Consider the following 21,381-nt stretch of genomic DNA (forward strand, 5'->3'; position numbering starts at 1 on the left):
CCCAATGTTTTTCTTATTTTTTGCTTCCTCTGACCTCAGATCAGTCCTCCTCTTTGTCTCAGTCTATTTTAATGATCTTTGGTCCAGAGGAGACAGCAGAGTTTCTGGATGGAGCTCAGTCTCACATCTGTCTTCTTCTCTGCCTGATAGAGCTTTAAGCAGCATCAGTGGATGGTCCAGTGAACTGTGTTTACAGACAGTGATGTGTGGAAGTGTTCCTGAGTCCATGCAGTGATGAACAGAACAGAACCAGACCTGGTTTTACTGCAGGGGCCCCTGAGGGCCCCAAGATCACAGACATCTAATACTGACTGTCAGCCTTGACCTTTGACCTCAGAGATTTCTACAGATTGTTAGAATCTTTTGATGACTTTATGAACTGTAGATGATGGGATATTTAAAGTCTTTAAAATTTTCCATTGAGGAACTTTATTCTGAAAGTTTTTCACGATTTTCATAGACCGGTGAACGTCTGCCCATCTTTACTTCTGACAGATTCAGCTTCTCTAAAATGCCCTTTTTATACCCAGTCCTCTAACTGACCTGTTACTTTTTTTTCCCAACCAGCTAGTTCTTATTCGCACCACTGATCTTTACAGCCTTTTGTTGCTCCTGTCCCAACTTTTTGACACGTGTTGCTGCCATCAAATTCAAAAACCACCTTATCTTTTTTTTTTTTCCCTTACACAACATATAAAATGCTTAAACTATGTTTCACTGTGAATAGAATATGGGTTTATTAGAGTTGCAACATATTGTGTTTCTGTCTCCATTGACGTCTTACACAGCATCCCAATGTTTTTGGAATTGGGATTATATTTTCCATTCTGCTGCCCAGTAAAGACAGCAAGCTCCAGCTGCATGGAAGCACGTCTGTATCTTCAGAGATGACTGTTATAATCCGATGGCAGACGCTGGTTCTTCTCTAATATATCACTGGTGCCCAGAGAGATCTGTTCAGCCACTTTCATTGAGCCTCCGCCAAGTTCCTGGAAATTACCAGTTGATCTGAACGAAGGGCAAAGCTTTAAAACGTCACTAAACTAAACCGCTGTTGCGTTGTCGATAATTTGTGCTCGACACACAGAGTTGCCTTCACCTCAACTGTCAACTGCTGAAACCTTAAGCCATAAGTATCATTTATCTCCCGTTTGCCTGCAGATCTCCTAAGCTGCGCTGTAAATGAAAGGACACGACTGTGTTTGCTTTAGGTTCAAACTCAGCTGTCGAAGAGGAGCGATCTTCTCCCTGAATGGGCGGCTCGGTTGGTTTGTGATCTGCATGTGAAAATGGCCCTTGGAGACCCTCGCATACTCCAGGCATCATGTGATTAGGGATTTCACAACCAATGTCTCGAGGGATTAAAAGGATTTGAGAGTTATGGCTTGAGCACGGGCCTCACTTTAAGTGTTAAAACGGTTGCGTTTGTCTAACAAATTTGACCTGGCTTCCCTTTTAACAGCGGGGGGGTTGCAAAAGAGCATTGTGTTAGTTTTACCACTGTTAGTAAGCACAACGTGTCATCATCGACCAGCGAACGACAAGTCTGTGTGTGAGTGTGTGTTAAATCTGAGGTGGATTCCTATGTGCTTGCAGGATAAAACGATCCACCGTTTGCTAAATTCTTGTTTATAAACTGCCCTCCAAAGTCTGTGACGGACTGCTGACCTGCCCAGGGCGTACCCCCCTTCAGCACTGACAGATGGATAAGCTTCAGAACATCTAGAACCCTGAACGGGACACGTGGGTAACAGAAACGAGACGTGTGTTCAGCTCAAAGTTACAGGAATAATCTGACGATTTTGAAGGGAAAAGTTTTGAACAACTAACATCTTACCTGTTGTGGATGACTCTTTGAACAGCCTCAGTTTGGAGGGAGCGAGTTTAATTCTGATGGGACTGATGAGCTAACAGCTAGTCCGAATCCCCAAAGGGGATCGCTGCCATCTTAAAATGGCTCAAAAAGATTACAGCGGTTTAGCCTAATGCTAGTTCATAGACCAGAGGGTGTCAAACTCAGTTACAAAGGGTCAATCTCGATCAATATTTATTGAAAAAAATACAGAAATTAACCCTTGTTTTAAATCTAATATGTCAAATCATTCATATAGAAATATCAAATACCTTTTCCCAGTTTCATATTATGTAGAATTTAGAAGAAACATGCTTTAATGAACAAAGAAAAACAGGTTGAACTTAAGAAGACATTAGTATTCTCCATTAAAACAGCTAAAAAGCCACTAACAAAAATCTAATCGTACAGCTGCTGACATTAACTTTGAAACAAGAAAAAAAATACTAAAAAAGACAATATACACTGAAGCAGAGACCTTTATATCACCATCAGCTTTGCATTATAGAATTATTTACAAGGAATTCTTTGGTTGTTGCAAAATTTAAAAAACGGCAGCAGTGAGCTGTAGCACTTCCGTTGCGGTCTGGGGTCGATTTGGGCAGGAGGCTTTGACCCCGTGACCTTGGAAGTCAACGGCGACCACCCTTGACCCGTGAGGTGTCCAGCTGCGACGTTAGAGCACGGGCTGATGTGTGGTCCTGACCTTTGACCCAATCACCGCCAAGATTTAATCACTTGTTCCTTGTAGCATGTTTGACGTTTCCTGAAAATGTCATGAGAACCTGTTCGTAACTTTTAGAGGAAACAGTTGGGCGGGCGGCAGTGTTGCAGTAAACCAGGGCTAGTCCTGTTAGGCCCCGTTTGGTAGTTATTGTGAGAGAAACGTGGTTGATGTGGTAGTTGTTACAGTCGTGTTCCTTTAAGTTCTTGGTAACGATCTTCCTCTTCTCCTTATTCATTTCTTTATTTATTTTCTCAGCGACATCATAGGCTCCTCTGTCCTGCTCCGAAGCCTTCCATTTGGCCGTTTGAAAGCCGAACAAGTCGACCGCTAATGGGTCCGGCGTGCAGCTGGGTCTCGCGCCGGTCTCCACAGAGACGGATCTCAGCAGACGGAGGGCAGAGCGATTGATTAGCCTCCTGCCTGCTCGAGAGGCCAGCTGTCTGCTCGCCGTGTGACACCCAGAGCCGTGCAGCTGCTCGGCAATTTGCACTGTTTGGACGACTGACAATAATAAAAAAAAAAAAAATGGTTAGCTGGTCAGGTAAAGCCTCTGGGAAAGATTACAAAGAGATTTATGGTTATGATAAGGCAGATGGACAGATGGCACGGCTTCCTATAATTTAAAGTCCCGATGTTGAGGCCTAAAATGAGTAAATTGAATTTGTTGAAACAGTTAATTTCTGGATGACACAGTTTAAGATTAAAGGAGTTGTATGTAAATTTTATCGGCATCTGCTGAGATTTAGATCGCAGCCAACTCAAACTTAACCCCCCCGCTGTTTGAGTTGTTAGTTCTGGCTTTTGTACAAAAATGGCAGCGCGACATTAACTTTAAAGGAACAAATGTTCCTATTCAGGTTTAAATACCTCGTCCTAATGAAGCCGTAACAGTTCTTATGTTCATGGGCTCTCAAATGACTCGGGGACACACTTCTGAACTTCAATCCATGATTTAGTTCAACATTTGAACACAAAACACCTGCAGTAAAGCCGGTTATGGTAACATCAAGTAAAATACCTTTTTGTTTTTTTGTTTTCTTCATATGACGTTGCTAAGATTCAATCTTACAATTATTTCAATAAGAAAAAAAGAAAACTCACTTTTAACCACAAATAAGGGTTTGCTCATCCCTTTAAAATGATCTCCAGTGTCTGTCCTTTAACATATCTTTAGCCTCAATGAATTTTTTTTTTTTTTTGCAAATTAGGATTTTATATTTACATATCAGATGAAAGTAGACTGCTGATAAATTGGACTGAACCGAACTAAATATACTTGGAGCCGTTTCCTTTTTTTCCGTGCAGCATTAGGGGAGGATTTTGTTTATTTTAAATAAACAAAACATTAGCTCTCTGGCCCTCAAAACAACGTTGGATGATACAGACGTTGCTATTTGGTCATTGAATAAGGATTTAATGACAACACTAACAGGCCAAATATCCAAGTATTTTCTGCGTTTATGACTCCTGTTGTTTTTGTTCTCGAGCCTAATTTTAATTCTGGAGATCATCTGAAGTCCTCACATTTGGTGTTTGAGGACCCGCAGTGCACTTTCAACCCCAACTTTATTTACTTTAGTTTGATCCGTCCTTTGCACACTGCTAATTGTGGCATCGATTAGTTTGCCCCGGTGACGCGTAAACTGGTCCATGTCGTACTTACGAGACATACTGAAGGTGATGTGGTCAGTAGGGCCTTTCTGTCGTGGGATAACGGTTGTGCGTCAGTTTAGCTGAGAACCGAATGACCCCGGAGAGCTGTCCTAATATGTTAGCATCCGTTTGCTAATTGACTTACTTGAAGAAAAAGAAAACTGGCTTTCCACTCTTAAGTCAGAATCATTTCTCCTCTTTGTCCAAAAAGAAAGTTCCTTTCGTCAGTAAATCTGTCTTGCTGATGATTTAACTAACATAGAGAGGATTGTTTTAATGCCAAATTTGAAGGGTTCAAAGGTCATCCCAGGACTTGGGAGTAAGAAGCAAACATGTTCTACTATTAGGCCCCCTTCGCACTGGATGACGACCCCGCCACACTCCTCACAAGCTACATGAGCTGTTAGAACGTGACGGGATCACTGCTGATTCGGAAAACCTTCAGTGTGGAAGCAGTCATGATGAAATTCTAATACTCAGTGACTCGTGTGGGATTTATGGATTCACCACCACCACAACTTTGTTCTTAATACCGACCTGAAGACCATCCTCCTCCTGGCTGATCATCATCCGGTGTGAAGGCCTTAGCTGTCACACGTTGACTGGTCCTGAGCCAGATGGTCTCTGGGAACGACTGTGACCTGACATAATATTTATTTGCCTCGTTACTAATAGATCAAACAGTAGCTCAGCTGTTCTTCGTGGGTTTCCGCAGTCAAGGTGTGGCGTAAGATGCTTTCTGTAAAGGGCTTCCATTCGCGCTCACGCCGTTTTTTGCCCTTCAGATGGCCTCAAACGAGTCGCGGCTCCAGCAGCAGCCCTCGCAGAAGGACGCGGCCGACCAGAACTTCGACTACATGTTCAAGCTGCTGATCATCGGCAACAGCAGCGTGGGCAAGACCTCGTTTCTGTTCCGCTATGCCGACGACTCCTTCAACTCCGCCTTCGTCAGCACCGTGGGCATCGACTTCAAGGTCAAAACCGTCTTCCGCAACGACAAGCGGATCAAGCTGCAGATTTGGGTGAGCGGCCTCAAATTAGACTCAGGTTTTGATGCTGGATCACGACAGTGATGTTAGTAACCAAGCAGAAAATTGAAACGTTGGGTTTTCCTTGTTAAATCGAAACCTTATTAAATGTAACTATGTTTCTCTTTTGGGACAAAAAAAACAAAATATTAAGATGTGAGACGATTGGTAGCTTTCTGCTTTCTGGAAGGCTTATTATGAAGCTTTTCGAGAGTGTTTGTCTCTATGGGTTTGGCCATTAAGCAAGTTTGTCTTGTAAGTTGTGCAAGTGCAAGAAGCGGGACTTCCTCATGTTTTCAAAAAGTTCACACGTAGCTCCTTAAAGGAGATGGATGGTGCTGATTAGGGCTGCGCTTCACTTTTCAGGTTTGTTTTGTTTTAGGTGACATTAAAAAGCCTAATTTGGGGTCAGGTTCAAGAGACATTCTTTAGGACTGAGTGGTTGTTTTTATTATTTCCGATTTTTGTTTCTTCCGGTTTAAAACCAATGACTTCAGGGAACAGCAGAGTCCTCTGCTTCTCTAACAGCAGTCCCTTTCACATCCAACCAGCCTTATCCTCCACTCACTATAGAGAAACTTAAAATACCTTTTATAAAATGCATTTGCATTACAGTTTGCTTGGATTCATTAGTTTATTTGAATCAAAACCTGTCACATAATATAAGATCAGTTCCGTAAATTTAGCATGTTTTACAGCAGCTGTAAAGTTTCTTCTTCTTTAACGTATATAATAGTGTACAAATTATCTCTAAATTAAAGGATTGTGCACTCAAATGATGTTCAAGCTGCTTGAAACGTGGTAGACGCTCATCTTTTTAGGATTTAAACTTTAGTTCCTGTTGTTAAAGCAAGCTGTAATGTGACACGTTTAAATACAGCAGGTTGCCAAGGTATTCACCCCTTTGGTAGTCTCAAAATGGTCCAGATTAATGAAAGTTACTGAAGGGAAAACTTGTTTTAGATAATTCTAGAAAATGTAAAACTGAACAGTGTTACATGTATATGTATTAACCCCCCCAACCACGACCTTCTGAGGCCACATAGTTAGTTAAATAAGATCAGATGTCAGAGGATCTTAAGAAACAGCATGAAGACCGAGGAACTCCTCACACAGGTGGGAGACAAAGTTGTAGAGAAGTACAGATCGGGGTTGGGTCGTAAAAAATCTTTCAAACCCTGAACATCCAGTGGATGCCATTAAATCTATTATTCGAAGATGATGCCGGCACAGGAAACCTGTCAAGGCAGCATCGTTCACCAACACTCACAGACCGGGTAAGTAGGGCATTAATCAGAGAAGATAAAGAAAACCCTGATGAAGCCGGTCAGCTCCTCTGTAGAGATGGGAGGATATGTCCATTATAAGCTGCGTGGAGGAGTGGCAGGAAAAAGCCAGTCCATTAAAGGAAAAATAAATAATTCGGCCCCACAAAGTTGCCAGATTCCCGAACTGATTTGTCTGAATAAAATGCTGAAACAATATTTACAACATATCAGAGCTACTTCCTTACCTTGAGCATAGCAGTCGTCTGCCTCTAACAGACACTCTTTATGAAACCATGACAACAGAGGGAGGTGGTTGAGGGGTAAACACACCTGTAAGCAGCTGTTTGACTGAATCATCCACTGGACTAAAGGCAGTAAAGCTGCAGTATGAACAGAAAACAACAGCAAAAGTGGCACTAGCTAAGCTCACAGCAATTGTCGAGATGTCTTCGAAGCCGAAAAGATGGAGGGGTATATTTTAAAAAACTGACCGTTTCAGAGCAAATGGACTGAACAGTGTTTTTGGTCACTTTGCCATCAGCTACAAGTGTTTAACAAAAGCCCGCTGTGATTGAAAAATACAGTGTGAAAAGACGGTACAAATCACTGAGTCTGTGATGGCCTTCCTGCAAGCAGCTCGGACATTAACCACACGAAATCCACTTTTTTCACTTGCAGTTGAAATTGGAAAAACCCTGATTTAGGTAATTAAAAACAATGCCACGTGTAGCACAAATCAACCGCCTCTCGTGTTCAGAACACCATCTGCATGGAGGTGGCAGCGTCATGCTGTGGGGATGTTTTTCACCAGCGGGGACTTTGAAACTGGTCAGAGTTGAAGGCAAGCTGGGTGGAGCAAAATGGGGAGAAATTAATTTCTTTCTTAAACTCTAGAATCTGTCTTGTTTTTTTTTCCACCATCAGAGGTCCTTGTTACTTCATCAGCCTTAAAAGAACATAAAAATGACTTTAACTCGGTTAATTTTACAATTATGGAGCTAAGATTTGACATGGTAGTAGCTGAGAATCATCCTCAACATGAACTCTGATCGAGAGACATTGGTGTTTAAAACTTTTCCTTTAACTACTGATGGTAACCAAATACCTCATAAACTGCTGGACAAATTCTCAGGACACTCTCAGAAAGTAATCTTTAAGAGGTCGACTGATATGAGGTCTTTATGGGAGATGCCATCCGCAGATCTTTAGAAATCACGGCAGCTGATGGTAGATATAAAACATATTTCTCTTGGCCAATATAACCCTGTTTTAGGTCATCAAGAACAACACCACGTGTAGCTTAAATGTACCACCTCTCATGCTGGGAACACCATCTCCATGGTGAAACACGGTGGCGCCAGCATCATGATACGGGGATGTTTTTCATTAGCAGGAACTGGGAAACTGGTCAGAGTTGAAGAACAGATAGGTGGAGCAAAATACAGACACATTCTTTGTTTGTCTTCCAGAGAATTGAGACTAAGACGTAGGTTCCCCTCCCAGCAGGACGATGATCCTGAACTCTCTGCAACAGCATCACTCCACTGGTTTAAGGAGAACCGGTCAAATGTCCTGGAATGATCCAGTCAAAGCCCAGACCTGAGTCCAGCTGAAAGTCTCTGGTTTGATTTAAAGATTGTTGGATGCAAGCAGCAGCCGTTTGGTCCTGAAGGACAGACAGTAATTCCAGTGGTCAGATGGACCAAGATCATGGAGACGAACCTGAAAAGACTTGCTGCTCTAACTGCTACAAAGTATTGACTTTAGGGAGTGAATAGTTTCTTTGTTTTTTTTGTTTTCGTCCACGTTAAAATATATTTTGCATCTCAAAAGTTGGAGTTGTGTCGTGTGAATTAAAAGATATAACCTTCTTAAAACTCATTTTAAATATATCTTAGCAGATATTTGACTCTCTGCAGTTTCCATTTTGTTGTTTTTTTGTTTCCCCCCACATATTTACAGCAACCCATGCAGTATTTCCTCCACCGCCTAGAGACTCCCGCCACATTCAACTGCAAATCCGCTTGGATACGGCGGTTCAGGCGGGTGATTCATTTGAACTAACAATCTGTGAGCCACTGTATGATCCACAAACAGTGGCTCAAACTTATCAGCAGCGGAGGAGTCCACGCCAAAACACACACACACACACTCAGTTGCCTACCTGACCAAACGTGGCTCCCATAAAAGTCAGTGGGGTGGGATTTTCTCTAACAGCTGAGACAGAGAAGTGTAAAAGGTTTGGAGGGGGCAAGGTAATCGTGTTATTGGAGAGGATTTTGAGAAAGTGGGCAAATTGTTTTGCGGCTTCCCACTAATGGTGTGGCTGAATAACAAAAGAAAACTGTTATTTCCTGACCTCAGGAAGCAGAGGAAGTTCCCTATCAGCGTCTGACGGAGACACAATGAAGATATACTGCAGCTCTGGTGCAGCAGTGTATTTAAAGGGTGTGGGAGCAGCAAATGCGGCCCTTTCTTACATGCCGTTAATAATCAACTTTGTGAAACATCCCGTTAAGTTCATGGTCGCTGCCGTCTGCGGGAGATTCGACCAGATCCTCGGACAAAAAGGGGAATAGTGTAGACGAGCTGCCGGCGTCGTGCATCATGGAAACCGGGCCAATAACTCACCACATGGCTCGCACGCTCTGTTTACGTCCTTCCTTTTCGTTCGTGGAGTTACAGTATGCTTCTGCCCCGCTGAGCAAACACGCACACGCCTTCTGTACACGGTGCACACGTTGTGTGCGGTATCCCAGGGGGATGTGCGCCGCTGCTTTGTGCCGGCAGCTAATATAAACATGAGGCGAGAGCACGATAGAAGAGCAGGGACCCTGTGATGCCTGATTTTAAACTCCTTCCTATCTGTCATCTCACACACACACACACACACATGAAGGCAGGCTTTGTCTGCTGTTTGGGTTTGTTTGTAGCAACCCTGGGGATTGTCTGTTTGGTTAGTTGTCCTAATAAGCTGTCAAATATTTGATCATTTCTGCACGGATGAGACACAGATAGAACTTGAGTGACTCGTGTTTCAGTAAAAGAAAACTAAACTCTGCTTGATTGCAGTTCCTGGAAGGATAATGGGAATAAAGCAAAGCATTTTTTCTTCATCCGAGGGGAAGCTCCATGCAGCAGATTGTGTAGGGAAAGGATCATTTGAGCTTACCTCCTGACTGTAATGGAACATTCATAACCCTTATTGGCCTCTGGTTACCTGGACAACCAGCTCCTCCTCTGCCAAAAGAGGAAAACATCAGACAAACACTAAAACACCCAGCCCCCTGATGCAGACAAACGAGACAGGTTACCAAGTGGTTTGACTGAGATTAGAAGACTTTCTCCACTAACTCGATCCACTCTCTTTGATTTTCTTTTTTCTTTCTTTCTTTTTTTTTGGCTTTCTGGGATTGTGATGTTGCACGAAGCCTTTCATTTCCTGAGATGTTTCTGATAAACGGATGCTTTCCCATGGCTGCTTGACTGTAACAATTAAATCTGTTATCTTTGCATTTTCTCCTCCCGACTGGTTATCGACGCAAGCCAGAAGTCCTCGTCTAAGAGGAAACAATTAGCAGGATGCTCTGGTTGGTGAGCTGTGGAAAAAAAACCTGGTGTTTTGATTTTAATCTCCTGGCACACGGCATACATAACTACTCTGCTTGCCAATACACAAACACTGAAGCGACCTTATAGCCGTTTCGTCCAATAATCTTCTGTTTCTGTCATGTTGTCGTTATTCGCTGCGGAGAAAACCATACGGAAAGTCTTCAGAACGTGCGATCCGTCAGGAATAGTGTCCTTTTCGTAGCATAGATGAAAGTCACACAAAAAAGGTGAAGAATCTCCACTTACAAAATGAGTTTTTTAATGAAGAGTGAGGAAAAACCCCTGCTCTCATCGTAGCTCTACAGCTCAGGCAGACTTCACCGTAGAAACATCTTTCGAAGTTTAAACGGGTCACAGAAAGTTGGACGTCACACGGCTGAACTGGGAGTTTGACGTCCTCTGTGGTTTTTACACAACTGCAGTTCAAGATTTATGATTTTTGAAGATTTTGCCACAGACTCATCAACTTAGTGGGATGATGTGACACTTTAACGTTTGAGCTGTGTAAAGTTGACACTTTTTTTGCAAATTTTTCTTATTTTAACAAAAGTTAACAATGTCACCCAGCGTGTCTATGCCGCCCAGAGGGCACTCATCAAAACTCTCATTGACTTCCATTGCATCTGAGCTCAGTTTTCTCTTCAAAACAGGAAGTGAAAAGTCTATAACTTGTCATTTCTCCTACATAGATATATAAAAATGGACACATACAGTTCCAGAGTTTGTTTTTTTTTCTTCTTCTTCCGTTTGAGTTCTAGTTTCAACACCGGTAATGTTTGTCTGAAGCTTAATCCATAGCCTGCGTTTCTGCCTGCCTGTTTTTTTTTTGGAAGAGCGCTCAGAGAGTGGGAGAGACAGGTGTGTGGTTACCACGGTGACCCTAACGAGCCACTGGCAGCATTTGTTCCACTCTTGGTTCTCTTCCCGCTTCGTACACAGTTTATCCATCAAAATGTCGCCATTTTGTCAACTAGATTATTACAGAAGCAAGTCCCGAGTTGCTGTTGGGTTTCATACATGAAAGTTGAAAGTTTGAAAATGCTTTTTGCGACCGATACAGCTGATCACATACATGAGCTTAAAATATTTAGTTCTTACCTGGTTCAGAGTTTTATTCGACCACATTTGACACATTATGGCTGATGGGGAAAAAAAACAATTTGGGAATCAATGAAATATACACTAGATACTCCCACCTCTAATAACTGTCCATCTGTGTTCTGCCAAATATTTCTGGAACTTGGTGTGATAGTTGAATAATTGCAATGTGCCATTATAATCCCTATTTGCTCCACCTCAGCTCTGGAAAGTCAAAGCCATTACACTGCTGCAGCAGCTTAAACAACACTGCCCCCTTGTGGTGTACATTTTATTATATTTACCTTATTTCATACGCCTGATGCGTCAGTCTTTCTGAATGTATTTATGCGTGCGTAATTGCAGGACACAGCAGGGCAGGAGCGCTACCGTACAATCACTACAGCCTACTACAGGGGAGCCATGGGCTTTCTGCTCATGTATGACATCACCAACCAGGACTCGTTCAACGCCGTGCAGGACTGGTGAGTGGGCCAAGCTTCGTCAGGAGGCTGTCTGCTAATCCAAGCTCCAGGGGAAGGACCGTTGCCCTTTAATTGAGCGTTTTTTATCCTCCAGGTCAACACAGATCAAGACGTACTCGTGGGACAACGCTCAGGTGATCCTGGTTGGTAACAAGTGTGACCTAGAGGACGACAGGCTCATACCTACAGAGGACGGCCAGCGGCTTGCCGAAGATCTCGGTAAAAAAAAAAAAAAAACAGGAAATCACAAATCGATATTCGTCTGAGACTGCTGTGAAGGTGTTTGTTTAAGTCGACCGAGATCCAGCTGAGTTTGCCCGCGCTGTCGCTCCCAGGTTTCCAGTTCTTCGAGGCCAGCGCCAAGGACAACATCAACGTCAAGCAAGTGTTCGAGCGCCTGGTCGACGTGATCTGCGACAAGATGAACGAGAGCATGGAGGGAGACAGTCTCACGAGCAACCACAGGAACCAGGGCTTTAAAGACTCGTCGTCAGAGAGCCACGGGAGCTGCGCTTGCTAAACCGCGCGCACACTCCTTCTCACGCGAAGATCAACCTCCTCTCTGTGCCTCAGCCGTGGAATATGCTGCACCTCTTCCTCTAGCTTTTGAGATAGCCTTCGCCGGCACCATCAGACCCCTTCGCCACGCCATCAGGCCAGTCTTCTCTCATTAACGGGCCCGCTCGGTCTCTGTCCGAACCCATCGGCCACTTTGTTCGATGACTCTCCTCACATCAGCTTCCTGAACCAGTTCACCTCCATTTAACATGTACATGAATCATTCGGTTGTAGATTTAATTTTCTTTGACAAATGCTGCACAGCAAAACAAGCTAATGGAGCCGCATTATGAGAACACAAGTAGACGGCTGAGGTTCACACAGCGCTTCAAATGATGTTCCATATCTTTTAAAATGGGGTTTTGTGAAAATGTTACGAACAGTTATTATCTTACGTTGTAGATGGCTCTTTGAACAAGCTGAGTCTGTAGAAAAGGTTCAACTCTGACAGCTCTAACAAGCTAAAGGCTAGTCCACGTGAAGCCGAAACCTAAGTGGATAGATGGTATCTTAAAAACAACAAATCTTAAAAGTTTTAGAGCAGTTCAAGCAAACACTATTTTATGAACTTTTACAGGAGTGTCAGTTTTGCACTGCACTGGTGTTTTGGCAGAAATGTTGATATTTCTGCAGGAGGTGCCCCAGGCTGCACAGGAAGTGCTGTAGCAAGCGACTGCAACCACTAATTGTACTTCAAAAACCCACAGAATGCAAACTTGACGGTGAGGGTAAAGGTTTGTAAAGATAGCGTTTGCATAAACTGCTGAGAAATGTTTGAGATCCCAGCTGTTGTCAGGGACATTTGATCCGTTTTGCTCTTTATCTCGTGCAGACTATCTGTTAGCTCATCTGTCCGGTCAGAATTCAACTCCACTTCTGCAAAAATGAGGCCATTCTACAGCAGACAGGGTTTTATTTGGTCATAACCTTTCCATTAAACCCCGTTTCAAAAGATCTGAACTAATATTTCGTTTAAAGAAAAATGGCAGCGGTTTTACCATCACCGTCATGTGTCATTTAACCCCTGTGCTACCGTAGGAAGGGATGCGAAACTTCTCCACCCCTTTAATTTGTCCTGAGTGATTTTGCGTGGATTTTAGCAGCTGCCGGTTTGACAGAGTGCAGTTAAATCCACGGCAAGTGAAGAAGAAGGGAGCAAGGAGGCGTCGACTTTCCTCTGTCTACTTCAAACAGGTCATGTTTTATTGGGCTTTCCTGGACACAGTAAACCATTTTTTAGTCTGATCTTAATTGTATTTCTCAACACATTCTTATAACCTGAAAGTGCCACTTTATTCCCCACTACTGCTAACGTTGCCATTTATTTGCGAAGATAATAAAATTCGAATAATGCCACGTTTTAATCGTAAATTAAAAAAGGTCACGTCTTTTTTTTTTTGCCTTCATGAGGGCGTTTCAGTATTGAACCTGCCTTTCTTTTTAGAAATCGGTTTCACAAAGAAGGGGTGCAAAAAAAAAAAAAAAACTGTAATCTGTCCGTGTGCTGATTACTAACGGTCAGCGTGAACCACGATAGCGTTTGCACGTTGCTTTTTCACCCCCCCGCCTCCTCGCGCCGTGCCAGAGGTTACAGGGTGCAGCCAGTGGTCAGCCCACTCCCTGGTTGGGTGCACGAGCCCCGCGGTAACATCTCCGTCCTGCTGCCGAACGCCGCCCCGACAGTCTCATCTGCGCCTCGCTTAGCTTTGACCCAGAAATCCAAAAAGCACCGACTCATGACACTACTTGCATTACACAATTCGTGCAGTTTTGCAGCGCTGTAAAGCACAGTTAGGACGAGTATACAAATATTGCTCGATAACTCTGGTTCTGTTGTGTGAACATATTTGTTTTTTTGTCTTTTTAATGGTTAATGGGGTCTGCTGCTTTTCTTTTCTAGCTGTGTTTTCCTTCCTGGGTGTCTCTCTGAAAGGTCATTCCATTTTATTTTAAGCTCTGAATGTGTTGAAGTAAAACAAATGTATCTTTTAAACCGACGAATGGAATATGTTGTCATTTATGTGGAAAATAAATAATATATTCACTACACAACGGAGCTCACGTCGGTTTGTTATCCCGTGCTCGTTATAAATCAGTCTGACAGTACTTGTGCTTGTGGCTCTGTGGAAAGCTTATGAGGAGTTAATATCTTACCTGTTGTAGAAGGCTCTTTGAACGCCCTCAGTTCAGAGAAAGAGTCCAACAGGACTGACACCTCAGATTGGAGAAACAGAGTTTAACTCTGACAGGACTGACGAGCTAAAGGCTAGTCCGACAGCAGCTAAAACGGCTCAAATATTTAAAAGAACCCAAAGCAGTTCATTTACCCACTCACACCACTCTGATCTTTACATTTTGTGCTTATTTAGGCAGGATTATGTTGAAATTCTTGCCTCGGGTGCTACAGCTAGCTGCTGCTGCCAACTAGGATTGAAAATAACTATAACATTCTATCAGGGTACTCATCCGGGCACTTGTGTTTGGGTACTTCCTTGAAAACGAAACAACGTATTTGGGCACACAGAATAATGCAGTAACATTGATTCCATTTCCGGCGGAGACGGACGGAGCAGGGGGTTCGAACCCCCGCCTCCTGTGCCACCGCCGCACTGTGCCGTTGTGTAACGGTTTGCGAAGTGGCATCCAATTTTGAAATGTGTTGTTCTAAGACGACAGCGAGGGCTCCAACTAGCCGCCAGTGCTGGTGGACTCCTGTTGCTCTAGATTGGGGTCGTTCAAGGAGCCGTCTACAGCAGGTGAGATACTAACGCTTCACAACCTCTCCACTGAGCCTCACTTCAATGATTTATGACCGCACAACCCCGAACACCAGGCCAGGGTTGCGCGTTTTATCTGGAGAAGCAGACAAACCGCAGGGAGGCAGGTTTCCTCCTCCTTCCTCCTCTTCCTCCTGCTGCAGGGCTTCGTATTTCACCCAACTGCTGGAGCTCGTTTCCCCCGTGTGCGCCATCACCTTCGTTCTGGCGGCACGAAATGCCGCGTTTGTTTACATCAGCAGCCTCGGAGCATGTGATGTAAAGACGCGCTGGATTGCATTTGAACTGACGGGGATGGGCCGCTTTACCCTCCCTCCCACACACACACACACACACACAAGGGGGAGGGAGGGGGGACTTGTTTGCAGCTCTGATAATTCTGCGCAAACGATGAAAACACGCGGGTGCAGAGAGGAGATAAGAAACCGTTTACGGGTCTGTTCTGTGCACTGAGAGCACGTTGTGGTTCCTGCTTCACATCCACAGAACCAGGTAGGGTCAGACAGGGGGCTGAGGACCACCTCCTTAAACCTATCCATCTATCATCCATCCATCCATCCATCCATCTATCCATTCATGCGTTTTTACGCAAGCGTAATTGGCGCACCTCCTTTACGCACGCAAATATGAATGAGCGCGTGACTCCCGCCCCACCTCACAAAGGAGTAATAAAAGTTGTCTCAATGCCTGCCTTTGGCTCCACCTCCTCTGAGCCGGCCGGAGAAAGTAAACAGCTCATCTTTACATCTTATCTCTAAGGGACAGGCGCGTAAACCGCGTCGGCACCATCCGCCACGGAAAGGAAGAAAAAAAAAAGGAAATAACAAAACAAGCTGACAGGCAGAGCTGCTGCGCGCGTGTTGGTGACAGGTCGTCGTTGTTCAGTGATGCAGGTGTCCAGCAGCAGGTCCCGAGTCTTTCTGTTCACGGAGAGGACAAAAGGATGACATGTGAGCGCCTCGGCCGGCTGTGGGCTCTTCAGCTGATCCTCTGCGCCGCCGGGACGGTGTCCATGGCTCGGGGCGCGCAGGACTTCCAACGGAAAGGTAGGTGCGCCTCCTGGTACCTGCTGCTGGACATGAAGACATCAGCGGGGAATACGGAGAGGAACTCCAACAGAACAAAACAAAAGTTGTCTGCTTTTGATCGCTCATTTTCCCCCATCCTTCCTTCTCCTGCTCAGCCTCCATGCTTCTGAAAGAGGAACCGAGAAACCCCAAGTGCTTCGCTGAGGGCAGGAACGACTTCACGTGCTTCTGGGAGGAAGATGAGGAAAAGGCTGGCTCCCTGGATCAATACTCCTTCACGTATGCCTACCAGTAAGGCAATTTCTTCTAAAAACAGACATGGTTCCTCGTTGCTTTACTCTCTCTCTCTACTAATATGTAGACCAGTGGCTCCCAAAGTTGGCATCGGGACGCCATTGTGGGTCATGAAATGATCTCCAGACATAAAAGTTTAAAAGTAAACTGATTGCTAATGGTGCATTTTCACCATAATTACTGCAAAGAATAGATGCAACAATAACACTGAATAAAACTAGTCTCATAGTAGTATCACTGTGGCGTAGTTAAGGTTTAATAAGAGAATTTATACAATTAACGTGGGAATATTAGGGGTCACAAGCTTCTGCCACTCTTATTTTGTTGGTCAGAAGCTGAAAAGTTTGGGAACCGCTGATCTAGACAACTCAGGTTTGATGTTTTACTAATTATTTTATGCACTATTTTAGGAGAGAAATATACAAAAAGCAAAACTGACAACATGTCATCCAGCGTTTGTGTTGTACCAATGCGACATCCCTCCCCTTTTCCCCGAGCAGGAAGGAAAACAGCAGCACGTGCCGCCTGCGAGCCGTCCAAGTGGTGGGCGGGAAGCGGCTCTTCGTCTGCCGTCTGGAGCGGATCCAGATGTTTGTCCAGCTGGACGTCCAGGTTCATCGGGAGGGAGTCCAGCTCTACAACCGCAGCCTTTTCGTCGACCTTGTCTGTAAGTGACTCTCTGCCGCTGCCTTCTGGTAAAGATCACGATAAGTAGCTCCGTGTCGGCGAAGGGTTTCCGGCTTTCATTGGTCATGACTGCATCACGACTTTGTCAAAACTTGATGTATTATGCAACAGCTGACATTAGCAGGCAGTCCGATTACTCTTGATTTGATTGTACTTTGAAAACTCCTCATATGATCATCTCCAACATACTCCTTTAGTGGGTTTTTTAGCCACAACGTTAATCTTCGCTAGGTTATCCATTGAACCTTATCAGGGATAACAGCCAACTGGTGTTTGCAAAAAAAAACCCCAACAACCTCCAAGCACCGACTTCATGCCTCTGTAGAGCACAAATAGATCATTTTAGAGCAATTGTCGTAGTTTGAATGGACACGAAAATGATACCATTGGCGAAGTATTTTTGCTGTATGGGCTTGTGTGCCGATAAAACACCAGTGTTGTCTTCCTCGCTTTTCGTTTCCGCTTGTGTAAACAACGCTGCGCAATCCAGGCTTGGCGTAGTTGGTTGAACTAATACGGCAAAAAAAAAAAAAAAAAAGTCAGGCTAACGTGCAAAATCCAGGGTAACCAAACGTTTCGGAGAAGAAAAGGTTCCAAACAAGTCCCCTTTGTGTCTGTCTGGCAGTTCTTCTGGACCCCCCTGAAAATGTGACGGTGAGCAGCACGGGTCACCAGGGCCAGCTGAACGTCAGCTGGCTCCCGCCGTCGCTGAAGTACATGGACGACAGCGTGATATATGAGATCATCTACGCTCCGGCGGACAGCCACGTTGGGCAGGTATGGCGGCTGATGAGTTGGCGCGCCTCACGCTGCGGCCGCGAGCGGATTTGTACTCACGAGGGGTCTTTCTCAAAGGTGGAGGTGGTGCACTCCTGCTCTGAGCTGATCCTCAGAGGTCTTCAGCCAGGGACAAAGTACAGGGTGCAAGTCCGTGTGAAGTTGGACGGCATCACCTACAATGGCTACTGGAGCGCCTGGAGTTACCCAGTATTTATGGAAACTCTGCCTGCAGGTGAATATCCACATCCATTTACTGTTCAAAAGCAGCTTAAGAATATCTTGACTGGAACGCTACATCTAGGGCTGCGTTTTTACCGAACACCCGAGGAAAGAAGTCAAACCCGTCTTGCCTTGCTTCTTACAGAACTTGACCCGCTCATCGCGTCCATGGCCTTCATCATCTCCTTCATCCTCATCCTGCTCTGTCTCGTCATGCTCCTGTCCCATCACAGGTCAGTGCGTCGAAAAGCACAAACTTTCGAACACCGAGAGAAGGCTTGTTGCCCTTCTTCGGAATTAATAAACTGAAACAATTAGATCTGCTTCTGTATATATCTATATATTTTCCAGGTTCCTTAGAAGGAAGGTTTGGCCAACTATTCCAATTCCTGACAGCAAATTCCAAGGTCTTTTCACTGTTTATGGTGGGGACTTCCGGGTAAGAACAAGACAAGTTTAAATGCACATCTTCATGAGAAGTTCCCTAAAACACTGGCTTAGTTAGGGTCTGTCCTCATAGTGAGTGCTCTAATACTTCTTGGTTTCGTTGTAGGAGTGGTTAGGACAGACCAGTGGAGGCTTGTGGGTGACTTCAGCTCTTATCTACTCTGAAGAGTGTCCGTCTCCCCTGGAAGTCCTCTCAGAACTCAACCTTTGCCCCACTCTGCCGTCCGCACCGCCTCTACCCATGGGCTGTAAAGCTTTGGTCACCGCCAAAAATGAGGACAGCGGTACCAAGAAAGGACTCGTGGAGAGCGAGCTGTCGAACGCGGGGGACTCAGCCCTGCCGCATGAGCGGCGAGCCACGCCGCACGACCAGTTGCTGATGGACCGCCTACGGGCGCTTCAGCAGAACCCCGTCCCCTGCTCCCAGCCTTCTCTGCTGGAATCTCAAGACGCGTACGTCACCCTCAGCGCCAGCAGGCACGGCGAAGGTGACCCCGTAAACGACAGCTTCGAGGAGGCCTCGCCCCTGGAGGTGCTTTTTGCCTCGAGGAAGCCGACGCGGAGCGAGTCCCACTCCGACCTGGGGTCCGTGCAGCAAAGCTCCGGGTCCGGGCGCCTTTCGTCTCAGTCCAGCTTTGAGTATCCGAACCAGGCGTGGTCACCCAAAGGCCCCGGGTACGCCTACATGGCAGTGGCCGACTCCGGGGTCTCCATGGATTACAGCCCTATGAGCAGAGCCGAGGACGTAGGCAAAGTGGTGATCTACGCCAACGAGTACAAAAACGATATTCCGGCTCAGAGCAGACCCTTGCTGTTGAGGCAGTACCCTGTCCATGACGATGGCTGAGAAGGACTCAGACTGAGCCAACTACATGTGGACTGAGGCTTTTAGCAGGCACTGTGAATATGTTTCACCTGGGGCTCCATTAACTGTTAAAACGAAACAAAAAAAAAAAAGAAAGAAAGCAAGGAGCTGACTTACACCAAAGCGTAAGCTAAAGGACTCAAAGTGAAGGGTCAGTTGGAAGGATCTGATCTGCACAAGACACTACACTCACCCAGAAATATCAGCCAGGATTTACTTCAAATACTGGTATTCAGCACTCTGCTTGCTTATCCACTGTGTCTTTCAGATTAGATAAGAAATGTCATATTTCAGCTGTGTGAAAAAAACAGTGCGTTCATATTTGAGCTAAGTGTATTCTTGCTATAAGTTAAATCGTCACAATTGCTACTAAAAATTACTGAAATGCAAGACAGCTAATGACAGAAACTCATTTAATTTCCCTAATATTGTCTCATTGTTGGCAATTATTGTTTATATTGAAAGCTTCCCTTTTACTAGCTTATTTCTTTGTTCCATGCAAGCTTTTTTCTTTCAAGCATGACTTAAGAGTGTATGCTAACTAGTACTTATAGCGGCTAAAGTCAACATGCCAAATTGACAATGTTAGCATGCTGATGCTAACATTAACAGATCTTGTATCGTCTTAATTCATACTTTAAGCTAATATTGTCTGATGTACTTTGTACATAACCTTAATTCATAAAGTTAGCATGCTAACATAGCATGCTAACACGCTAACATAGCATGCTAACACGCTAACATAGCATGCTAACACTGACAGATGTTAATTCAGCCTTTATTCATTGTTTTAGCATGCTAACTTTTGGTTGTTAGCACAAGCTAAAGCTGATTTAAATGGGGAAACCTTCAGCTTTTGAGGCGTTCAGACCCAAAGTTCTGAACAAACCAAAACTTTGACATGACAACGATGCCAGATCAAATGTTTTTACAATAATTTGTGCGGTGTTGTACGTGTCTGCCACTTATTCAGTGAGAAACTAACATACACTTTAGTAGAGCTGACTGCTCATTTCAGCACCAAATTTGTATTAATCCACTATTTATATATATTTAAAAAAAGCAAATAATTGGAGATAAATGCTAAAAAATGGGACAGTCTAAAAGTATTTTTCAGCATGTGGACTTATAAATTGTTTTTGGTATGCCAATGGAATTTATTACCTTTTCTACACAGGAAAATTATTGTTTTGTGTAAAAAAATACCAACAAGTTTAAGTCAAAGCTAAAATATTTACATAATTTATTTGAAATATGGCTTGCCTTTGAAATCAAACCAAAAGGTTTTTGTCATTATCCAAATTCTGAAGTAAATAACCTAAAATTACTATTACTGTAGAATGTGCAGCAAACGGTAGATGTCGGTACCTTCTTTTGTGTTTTTTTTTTAAACAACACTGCCATCTAAAGAGCAAATTATGCCTAACATTTCTTTGCAGAACATTTCAGGTCAAAGAACTGCAGTTTGTAAAATCATTGAAATCACGTCTATACTTTTTTTAAGCTTGTTTGCTCATAGTGTGGTATAAAGTTGTAATTAAAATTACAACAAAGGAGTAGTGATTTATAGCACTGAATATGCTAATATTGGTCTTTTTTACTGTTCAAAAAAATTACATTTTAGGTCTTATTTTGTCACAAATTTAATTAAAATTGGCAGTATGTCTTTTTTTCCACCTCTTTTACAACGAGTGGGTTTTAAAAGTATTGTTCTTTTTGCCTTGACAGATGTGTTAAATTTTAGTGAAATAAATAAATAAATGATTTTTAAAACACCAACAGCTCTACGAGGTTTTTCTTTTACAACTAATGGTGGCTAAAATCAGAGACGAATCAAAGTGCGCCAGCTTCAAGCGGAAATTATTAATCAGCATTATTATTATTATTATTAATTCAGTCTCAGGGCTCATTTCAACCAGTCGACTTTCATTTGCTTCTCATCAGAGCAAAACGTCAAATTTACGTCTTTTTACGGAAGCGTGTTGCTGCAACTCCAGCAAAAATAAATGTTACAAACTGAAAAG

At 43.9% G+C, this 21,381-nt stretch overlaps 2 protein-coding genes across 2 annotated transcripts in view; both read left to right on the top strand.

The window, feature by feature from the left end:
* The window catches only part of rab3db (RAB3D, member RAS oncogene family, b), a 15,368-nt gene extending 1,059 nt beyond the window's left edge, over positions 1 to 14,309 (top strand). The window contains exons 2-5 of the mRNA XM_017435632.3: positions 5,018 to 5,254; positions 11,584 to 11,702; positions 11,797 to 11,921; positions 12,038 to 14,309. Coding sequence (XP_017291121.1) covers positions 5,018 to 5,254; positions 11,584 to 11,702; positions 11,797 to 11,921; positions 12,038 to 12,222 — 666 coding nt within the window. The 3' untranslated portion in view covers positions 12,223 to 14,309. The remainder of the gene's footprint in view (positions 1 to 5,017; positions 5,255 to 11,583; positions 11,703 to 11,796; positions 11,922 to 12,037) is intronic.
* Positions 14,310 to 14,430: 121 nt separating this feature from the next.
* epor (erythropoietin receptor) lies at positions 14,431 to 21,133 on the top strand. Its single transcript, XM_017435658.3, has 8 exons — positions 14,431 to 16,083; positions 16,221 to 16,356; positions 16,860 to 17,026; positions 17,672 to 17,823; positions 17,902 to 18,058; positions 18,191 to 18,278; positions 18,397 to 18,484; positions 18,599 to 21,133. Exons 1-8 carry the CDS (start codon positions 15,981 to 15,983, stop codon positions 19,337 to 19,339), a joined length of 1,632 nt encoding a protein of 543 aa, XP_017291147.1. The 5' UTR covers positions 14,431 to 15,980; the 3' UTR covers positions 19,340 to 21,133.
* The last annotated feature ends 248 nt before the right edge of the window (positions 21,134 to 21,381 follow it).

The sequence above is a fragment of the Kryptolebias marmoratus genome, linkage group LG12 (assembly GCF_001649575.2).
Source record: "Kryptolebias marmoratus isolate JLee-2015 linkage group LG12, ASM164957v2, whole genome shotgun sequence".
NCBI lineage: Eukaryota > Metazoa > Chordata > Actinopteri > Cyprinodontiformes > Rivulidae > Kryptolebias > Kryptolebias marmoratus.